We start from the raw sequence: 10,093 nt of genomic DNA on the forward strand, positions 1-10,093 counted from the left end.
AATAATAAATATTCTTCATACAATTATCCCACCCTTACCATCAAGGAAAACATTCTCACGATCTTGAATTAATACAGTTTTATTAGCTTTGCTTTACTCAATTTAAGAACCTAGAGGCCGGGTGCGGTGGCTCACACCTATAATCCTGGCACTTTGGGAGGCCGAGGCGGGTGAATCATGAAGTCAGGAGTTCGAGGTCAGCCTCTACTGGCGAAACCCAGTCTCTACTAAAAACACAAAAATTAGCCAGGCGTTGTGGCGGGTGCTTGTAATCCCAGCTACTCGGGAGGCTGAGGCAGGAGAATCGTTTGAACCCAAGAGACAGAGGTTGCAGTGAGCCGAGATAGTGCCACTGCACTCCAGCCTGGGGGCGACAGAGCCAGACTCCGTTTAAAAAAAAAAAAAAAAAAAAAAAATTTAAGCATATTTTTAAAAATGCAAATATCCCACTAATTTCAACAAGACTTTTCCCTCTAATCTGCCTACTTCCAAATTACTGAGGTTTCAGCTATGTTTTAATAGCAGAAAATAATCAAATATACATGTGCATAAAGTACCTCTAGCTTTATATACCATTCTGCAGGATACAGCAACACGGACTTAATAGATGGCAGTGCTTATCTATTCAAATGAATAGAAAAGTCCAAAGATATATTGGTATATTTAATATGATTAAATGATTATGACCTCTAATATGACTAATTTCATTTCATTGATAGTATAATTTCAGTGGCCATTTCAAGTCTATTATACCCAAAATGAGAATTCAGGAGTCTGAAGTTCATATTTGTTCAGCATTCCTACCTATTTTTAATAGTTTTGATAGAAGTGGCGCTTTCATCCTTAGACATACTTCTATTTCTTCCTTCTTTTTTGCAATGCTTTATGCCATTATCAGGAATTCCTCCCTGGGTGATGGAGCCCTTGCCAATATCTGCGCTTTTATTGCAGAATCTGTCCCCAGAGTAACCAGAATCTCACACTTTCCTTTTCTGCATCTCACAGCATAACCTGTTCGTCCATGATGCATGAAGGACATCACCTAACACATACACACACACACACACACAGCACACACATACAGGGTCACAGCAAGCTCATGTGCACATGCACACATACTCAGGAAATGTACATTTCAGATCACAGAAGCTCCTTGGCCTAGTTCTCCCAGATGCCATTCAGATGCTGCCTCGGCATGGCATCCTTACTGACCCTCCCTTCCTCCACAGAACACATACTCATATGTCCTCAACTTCTACCCTAGAAAGGTCATTCCTAGATCTAATCACAGCCCAGATTCTCTTCCTGGCCCTTTCCTGTAACTAATCATCGAAGTTCTGGCCCAAGGCACAGTAAAAGTAGCAGACTGGACTAACTATGAAGGCAGAGATGACATTTTATTCAATGATGTTTCTATAACTCCACTCAGCATAACTGGGCCATAATCAGTTTGGAATAAATTATTTTTAGTCTCACTAGATCCTTTACCTTTTAGATCTTGCTCACTTTTCCCCATTTATCCCCAATTCAAGGCCTTTCTAGTCAGGAAGAAAGTGTAATTATCTGGCCTCACACATATTATGTCTCAAATATAAACTCTCTCTATTCCAAGGGTTTTTGTATATTTTCCAAGGAGACTGGGAGAAGTGATCAATGAATTCTAAATAACCAGGTGTCTCCTTGATTCAGATTTGGAGGCAGCAGCTCCCTGAAGAGCCCCAGATCTCATTTCCACCCAAGCCTTGGCCTCTTTTATTAAGTCATACTCACCCCTGTCCCCACCCTCCAGAAACAGCTATCCTAGGTGTGAGATATAATTCCTACCCTGAACTTTGCCTGTTCACCACGTAAACAGCTTTGTTTCTTGCTTCATATAAGACTTCATAAAGTAAATGGGGTCTTATCATGCTCTCATTTCCATTATCCCTGAACCTGCTCTGCTCCTCTTTACGCTGACATTTTCCTACTAAAGCCACGCTCAGAGCCAGAGACTTGCTTCCTGAGAATTCTGTCCCCAGGCCCAGAAGTAACAGCCCATGGTTTACTGAGTGCTCACCATGTAGCAGGGAAAGTTCTAAATGCTGCATGGGTATGATCTCATATAATCCACACCTATCAGGTGATTAATATGAAGCCCCATATCTCATTTAATCAACACTGAGGTTTACCAGTACAAATGAAATATCTTGCCTCAAAAGGCCTTAAACAGTAAGGAAATGTGTTATCTAAATTAATTAAAGGTTATAAAGTCAAGTTGCCTCCAGACATGGTACAATGAGGGAGGACATCTGGACAGATATAAATGAGAACTTTGAACCCCTCACATCCTCCTAAACCTTTCTAAGAGGTAGTCCTCTCAAATCCCCAACCAAGCTGCTCTGCATTAAACATTTCAATGACTTAACCTGGGGCAATGGCCTCACACAGGTACGCAGTTTCTTCTCAGCAGCCACCCCCTTCACTGCTCTGAACCCTCCAGGCCCAGAGATCTCAGCATAGCCCCCAGATAGCAGTACAAAGTCTGATTTAAGAGATAACCAAGCATCTTGCTAATTTCCATAGGGAGGAGTCTGGGACACATCTATGAGTGGAAATTCTAAGGATGTCTGCCCAAGGAGGATGAAATGTTTGTTAAGATCAGGGTATATCTTTATGGATGCACTTGCCCAGGATCTGGGACTTAATGTTAGCCAGAGCACCTGTAAGTGACATGTTGGCTATTTGGAGTTTGAAAGTGATAATGTACTATGTTGGCTCTCTGGAGCCTGAACTCAACAGCTGCATATAGGCAATAAGGATTAAGGGGCAGAACTTCCCTGGCACAATATTAAGGAATCCAAAAGCTCAGAGAATTAGGAGAATACATATATATGTCCTGGTTTATGCCTGTTGTTATGGTCTAATTATTAATACTGCCCTCTTTGCCATCTGCTCAGCCAACTCTTACCCATGCCACCCTGGAGGACCCAGAGAACACACCCTTCGCCAGGGCTTTAAGAAATGCGTTGGTGAAGGAAGCATCAGAACCCTGACAAAGCCCTGAGGTAGCTGTCCCCAGCAGCCTGGAGTTGACAGCAGGGATTCCTAGGATTGGTTGTATTCCCTGATTTCCATGGGAATAACGGTAGTCACAGTGACAGTTCTAGAGGTCAGTGATAGCACTTAACTATTAAAAGACAATCATTTCGTTTTTTAGTGCTTGATATTTATTGAAAATAATGCCAATGCTTTTTCCAGGTAGTATTGAGGAGCTGGGCTGAGTGCTTGTTTGTTTTGTTTTTAGTACTATTTGTCCAAATGCATACATCTGTGGGACTGCTGCGATTTTGAAAGAAAAATGACAGCTGTGTAAAACCAGTGCATAGGAAAAAAGAAATATCAACAATTTGGCTGTCAGGCACACCGCGCCCCTGCAGCAATCTGGTATGGCAGGGGAGGACACTCGGAGTAGGTAGAAAACTAACCAGGCTGAATGACTGGCCTCTTCAGGGGTTGGTGAGCTGTCCAAATCAATGTCCGAAGAGGCAGAGCCAACTCTGGCATTTTCCAGGTTGGTCCTGATCTCGAAAGGCGGTAGTCTGTAGGTGGGATGTGGTGAGTGGATGTGAAGTGGCAGCATAGTTCTCTGGGCAGATGTAAGCCTGGCAGCAGGGCAGGTGGCAGCAGCAGGGCTATGGGTGGTCTGCGCAGTTTGTAACAGGGGCCTGGCCAATAGCTGGGGTTCAGGACACAGTTCAGATTAGCAGGGGAGGGATCCCCGGGATGGCCAGGGTAGATGACACTTCCAAGCACTTCCGAGTGAGTGAGGCTCCAGCCCCAACCCCAGCAGCAGGTAACTGGAGCGCTATTCCTGGAACAAAGACAAGCACTACGGAGAAATGAAGAAAGAGCAGACGGGCGCGGGTAGGGAAGGGGACCGGAGGGCAAGGGGGAGAGCAGTGGCTCCTGGCGGGGTGAGGGCTGCGGGGAGGGGGTGACGGCGTGCAGGGCCCTCCCCCCGAGGCCCGAGGGCCTAGTAATTATCCTCTTCGTCCTCGTCGTCGTCGTCTTCGTCGTCATCCCAGCCAAAGCACTGTTTCATCTCATCGAGGAAGGCTCGGTAATCACCTAGGATGGGGCTATCCATCTCGATGTAGGGCACCACCCACTCCTCGGCTTCCCCGGTGAGGAGACTGATTAGGAATGCCACCTTCATGGCGTCGTTGCAGAATCGGTTCTCGTTCACGAGCATGTAAGACGCTGTCTGCACGATAAACTCGGGGAGCCGGGAGCTCTCGCCATTAAACGTTTCGGGGAAGGGCACCGGGCAGCTCGGCGGACGTACCTGGCGCAGCAGGCTGGCCCTCTCGCACACCAGCAGCCGCAGCTGTTCCATGAGCTGGCTGTTCTCGATGGTCAGGGCGCGGTGCCGCATCAGGAGCGCGTGCAGCAGCAGCACCAGCTCATCCACCATTGCGAACAGCCTGGAAGGACAGGGCTCGGCTCGGTTCGGCTCGGCCAAGGTGCGCACGGAGGCCTCGCAGGAAGTGCGTGTCCACGGAGACGCTCGATGGCCAGGGGCTGGGGGCGGGGGGCGGTGCGCGCCGGGGTCCGGGAGGCTACGCAAGCTCCGCCCACGAGGCCATTCGGACGGATGGTGCGCCGGCGCGGCGCGGGAGGGGCGTGGCCAGACTGGGGGCCGCGGCTGCGTGGGGGCGTGGCCGGGATGGGAAGGGTTTAGACAAAGAGGGCGGGGCCAGGAAAAGGATGCACTGGGTCGCTGAACCACCGGCTTGTGGTAGGTCTCCAGGCGGGCAGTTAAAGGCTGGGGTAGGCTCCCCTAGCTCCTGGTTGTGGGGCCTGCGTTAGCAGAGGACCTGGCGAGCGCTGAATTTGGTCTCAGAGAAGGCAAATTTGTTCAAACTGAAAGGATTAGCCACCCTTCTACCTAGGCAACTCGCACAACTCAGTTGTTCCTTCGTGGGTCTGTGGCCACTAGATTCTCTTGGCGTGATGTTTTATTAACACATTTTCTTTCTTGTTTAAATCTCACTCAGAGAAGTATTGACAATGCTGGCTGCACTGTGGGACTCACACTTCCTTTTAGGATCATGAAGACCTTCAGGGGTTCCTGCCTTTCATGAAAAAGGCAGTATTTAAACAGTGACTTCTTTAGTAGGGGAATAATATGGTATACTCCCTTAAAACAAACAAACCAAAAAAACAAACCTAAGTAGCAGGATATAAAGAAGTTTTGCAAAATCAGTATCCAATAATCAATTGCAGGCATCCCACATATCTTTGATTCTCTATTTCTTGTCCTGCTAGTAGTGCCTTTGGCCACTGGGTTTTATTCTGTACTTAAAAATGAACTGTTAAGATGTTTGTGTTTTTAAATAATTTTGTTTTTCTACTTTAAACGGATCCCTGATCCTAGAGCCGACAGGAATTGTTGGCTCTGCTTTCAAATATATTGCCAATTCAGTCATGACTTGTCATTTCTACCACTGCCACCCTGATCTCCAGCCTTTCTCACCCAGACTGCTGCAACTAATCACTTAGCTTTCACTCTTTTCTTCCTATAGTATATTCTCCATAGAGTAGCCACAGGAATCCTTTAAAACAAAAATTAGGGCCGGGCGCGGTGGCTCATGCCTGTAATCCTAGCACTTTGGGTGGCCGAGGAGGGCGGCTCACGAGTCAGGAGATCGAGATCATCCTGGCTATCAGGGTGAAACCCTGTCTCTACTAAAAATACAAAATATTAGCGGGGCGTGGTGGCAGGTGCCTGTAGTTCCAGCTACTCAGGAGGCTAAGGCAGGAGAATCGCTTGAACCTGGGAGGCGGAGGTGGCAGTGAGCCGAGATAGCACCAGCGCACTCCTCCAGCCTTGGTTACCGAGCGAGACTCCATCTCTAAAAAAATAAAAAAATAAAAAAAAAAAACCAGTTAGATCCCTTCACGCCCCTGCTCAAAATCCTCCAGTAGTTTCACCTCAGAATAAAGAGCAAAGTTGCAGCCAAGGCCTACAAGGCCCCTCCTTCTATCCTGTGCCTCTTCCCATTTTCTGCTGTGCTCTCATCACTGTCTTCCTTGCTGATTCTCACACCCATCAGGCAGTTCTGGCTTCATAGCCTTTGCACCTTCTATCCCTTCTCCTTTGCAAGGATGTCATCCCAGTTGGCTGCCTGACTCCTCCTACTGCTTTCAGAGAGAACTTTTCTGACCACTGGACCTATCAGAGCACCCTGTTCTCTGCCACCAATCTGTAACCCTTTACTCTGCTTCATTTATCTACATAACATTTATTGTGCTACTAGCCACCATGTTGTATGTATATATAGGACTTTGCTCATCATCTGCTTCCATTTTAGAATATATAAGTCAAAGAAACACTGCTTTTGCTATCTGGTCTATCCCTAATGTCTAGATAAGTTCTGGCCCAGAGTAGAGGCTTCATTAATGTTTGGCGTGTAATATAATCTCAGAGTGCAGATGCTGAGATAAAAATTAGAGGTTGTGGCTGCACAAAGTGTTAAATAATACTCTTTAAATTGTTAAGTGTAAGGTTGGGCATGGTGGCTCATGCCTGTAATCCCAGCACTTTGGGAGGCCGAGGGGGGGGTGGATCACCTGAGGTCAGGAGTTCGAGACCAGGCTGACCAACATGGAGAAACCCCGTCTTTCCAAAAAATACAAAATCAGCCAGGTGTGGTGGCAGGTGCCTGTAATCCCAGCTACTTGGGAGACTGAGGCAGGAGAATCACTTGAACCCAGGAGGCAGAAGTTGCAGTGAGCCGAGATCACACTATTGTACTCCAGCCTGGGCAGCAAGAGCAAAACAACGTCTCAGAAAAAAGAAAAAAAAGAAACAGAAAAAAAAAAAATTGTTCAGTGTATTTTATCTCTGACCATGAATCAGTCTCGATTGTGAAACAATGACTGATGTAATAAAACTGGCTGAATAGATTTTTAAAGAAGTTCAATTCACTCCTTTAGGATAGAATTGAATGATCATCCATGGGAGTAGGAGACTGGGAAAGAGCAGAGAAATAGGGCCAAGACCCAAGCAGGGACATGGGGAAGATAACACTGGTGAAAGGATGGGCAGTGAAAAAAAGAGATAGGAAGAATGTGAGCTTTTGGCCTCTCCTGTGGTATCAGCTCCGCCACCCGAGAAGTTGGCAGGCAGGGATCCACTCTCACTCTTAATTTTATCTTCAGCACCTGGCAGTGTTTACTAGTTGTTCCATAAATGTTCAGTGTAAGGATTGAGGGGAGGGATGGGAAATGTGAAAAGTAGGTCTCTGACCCTCATGCCAAATTTATAGTTCAGAGTACAGGATGGGCCTGACTGGGACAGAGGTAGTGGCCAGCTCCACCTTTCATATCCAGGCCCTAATACAGGAAGAGTACTCAGGGTTCCACTCCTAGGAGCACACTTTTTTTCTTTCTTTCTTCTGTTTTTTTTTTTTTTTTTTCAGATGGAGTTTAGCTCTTGTTGCCCAGGCTGCAGTGCAGTGGCGTGATCTCGACTCACTGTAACCTCCGCCTCCTGGGTTCAAGTGATGCTCCTGCTTCAGCCTCCCGAGTAGCTGGGATTACAGGCATGCACTACCATGCCCGGCTAATTTTATATTTTTAGTAGAGATGGGGTTTTTCCATCTTGGTCAGGCTGGTCTCAAACTCCCAACCTAAGGTGATCCGCCCGCCTCGTCCTCCCAAAGTGCTGGGATTACAGGTGTGAGCCACCACGCCCGGCCTAGAGCACACTTTCTGTAGCAGACACTGGGCCAGGTGATTGGCAGGGCTGTCACAATGACTCATACACAAGGACCAGACATGGGAATGGGCATTTTAGAGCCAGAGACCCAAGAGGTAAATACCTAAACCTAATAAAGCAATAGGTTGATGGTGCTATACCATCATGCCAGCCTCTCTAACTCTGAAGCCTATGCCCTTGCTCTGAACAATTAATATGTGCTGGACCCTTGTATTTCAGTGGGCCCAGGCAGGTCTAGTGGGGAACCAGACATGATTAGGCAGATGCTGCCCTAATTTTCTTCCTACAATCCCATAGCAGAGGGATTCAGAGAGGAAACCAGATGAGGCAACCACTAGTATTCCCTCTGAGTGCGCTCTGAGACCCTGGAAGACAGGAAATGTCCTGCCCAAAACTGTGCCCAGAACTGAGCAGTGACTTTGGGAGGTGCTTCCGTGGTTGCAGAAAGGGGATGGAGACAAGCAGCTTAGCACTGACTCACAAGGGAAGCAGTCAGGAAGAGGTATATAGTATCAGTTGATAGAACATGTAGAATCTTAATGCTTATGTTAACCAGCTTCCAGGTGCCTGTGAGGCTCTCCCACCAGTGCCAATGCCTATCAGCACTTCTTTCTCCATTCACCCTGCTCACGGCTGCATGTCACCTTCTTCATTTTCTTTCCCCCTCTCTAGTGGCCTTTAAATGTTCCTTTACACTGACGTGAATATGTTGGGGGCAGACAGAAGTACTCCCGGTGTCAAGTACTCATAGAGAGTACTTGTCTCGGGCTCATAAAATTTATCAGGACAGCTCTGGCTTGGAACACCCTAGGGGTGGCTTAGACTTCACCATTTGGCAAGAGCACACGCCCAAGGCACTCACTGCCACCATCTCTCAGGTAACCCTGCCCTGGTACACATCAAGCATCCAGACTGTAAAATTCTCTTGAAATGAACATGAAAATTTCCCATGATTCTTGAGCCACCAGATGAGTGTGCACATATCAACTGGGTAAACTAACTCAGCACTCAAACATGCAGCCAGGAACAGAAACAGCTTCAGAAAGAATATTTGTAAGAGGACTGGATGAATGCTGCCGGGAGCCAGATCTCTTCCCATATGGACTTCCCCCATCTCTCTTCTTAGCCAGGTGCACCTGGGACTGCTTTTTACAGAAACCGCATTTGGAGGGCAATAGGGACCTCTGGCCCAGAGAGAGGAATGAAAAGGGACAACTTCCTCCCTCCTGTCTTTGCCCTCTCCAGCTTACTAAAGTGCTGGAAACATTTTTACATGTTTATTAATATACTAAATGAATGTATTCTTATGGTTGAAATACATTAAATAATTGATGTCTTAAAAATAAAAAAGGAACACTCTTAAGACCTCTCCTCCTCACAAAATATCACTTACTAAGATTGTTGAAAATTCATATTTTGCCCTCTCTTGTTCTCTCTCTCTAAGGAGATTCAACTTTTCAGTTTCATAGATGATATAGAAAAAGCCTGGTGCAAATAAAGTCATAGTTCCAGATATGGAACTGGAAAATCAGATTTCTATAACTGAAAGATTATTATGAATTAATGTTTTACATTAAGTATTTTGTATTCTTCACGTGTAGGCTTTTGTATTGCCGTAATATAGAATTTATTGCCTGCAGTGTGCTGCGCTAGATGGTTGTTAGTTTTTCTCTTGCCTAGTTATTTTAATATAATTGGTCACATTGATTGTACAAGAGCTTATACACGTGTTTTGTTTCTGCCATTTTTGTACGTTTTAGAAAATATCTGGCATCATGTTGAATTTGTTCTTATGGATCTCCAGAAAGTGATCTGTTATCATCTGTGTTTGCCTGTTTTGTTTGAACTGTTTAATAGCCTGTCTTTTAGATTGGCTAGTTACTTTGATCTAGACTTAGTTTTTCATGAGGCAGAATGGGTGTGGTGAATGGAAGGTAACCACAGATTCTTTGCCATGCAGCAGAGAAGTAGAAACAATTTTCCCTGCCTCATTAATCTGGGGTGACCCTGTGACTTGATTTGACAAGCACAATGCGATGCAGTGCCTTAAAATTTATGAGACAAGGCCTCAAATAACTGAAGATTCTGCCTTTGCCACTGGGTACACTTCCTATTAAGAGTCACCCACCATATATAAGAAGTCTAACTACCATGGGGTCATTATACTGTGAAGAAACTGAATCTAGCCACGTAGAGAAAGAGAGATCATGTGGAGGAGCAGCAAGACAGTAAACAAACATGAGACTGAAGCTCCTTTCTTGGACTTTCCAGCCTAGCAGAGCCACTACCTAAATGCAGCTGAATGAATAACTCCAACTGACCATATATAAA

General features: G+C 45.9%; 1 protein-coding gene across 1 annotated transcript; it reads right to left on the reverse strand.

Annotated features, from left to right (window-relative positions):
* Window positions 1-3,188: 3,188 nt before the first annotated feature.
* On the reverse strand, window positions 3,189-4,640 carry LDOC1 (leucine zipper, down-regulated in cancer 1). Its single transcript, XM_011967890.1, has one exon. It carries the CDS (start codon window positions 4,451-4,453, stop codon window positions 4,013-4,015), a length of 441 nt encoding a protein of 146 aa, XP_011823280.1. The 5' UTR covers window positions 4,454-4,640; the 3' UTR covers window positions 3,189-4,012.
* Window positions 4,641-10,093: the final 5,453 nt, after the last annotated feature.

Source organism: Mandrillus leucophaeus, unplaced genomic scaffold (assembly GCF_000951045.1).
Source record: "Mandrillus leucophaeus isolate KB7577 unplaced genomic scaffold, Mleu.le_1.0 Scaffold816, whole genome shotgun sequence".
Taxonomy (NCBI): Eukaryota; Metazoa; Chordata; class Mammalia; order Primates; family Cercopithecidae; genus Mandrillus; species Mandrillus leucophaeus.

Bases quoted from the DNA above. Each gene is read 5' to 3' on its own strand.
- LDOC1 (XM_011967890.1), bottom strand. From the start codon at position 4,453: ATGGTGGATGAGCTGGTGCTGCTGCTGCACGCGCTCCTGATGCGGCAC.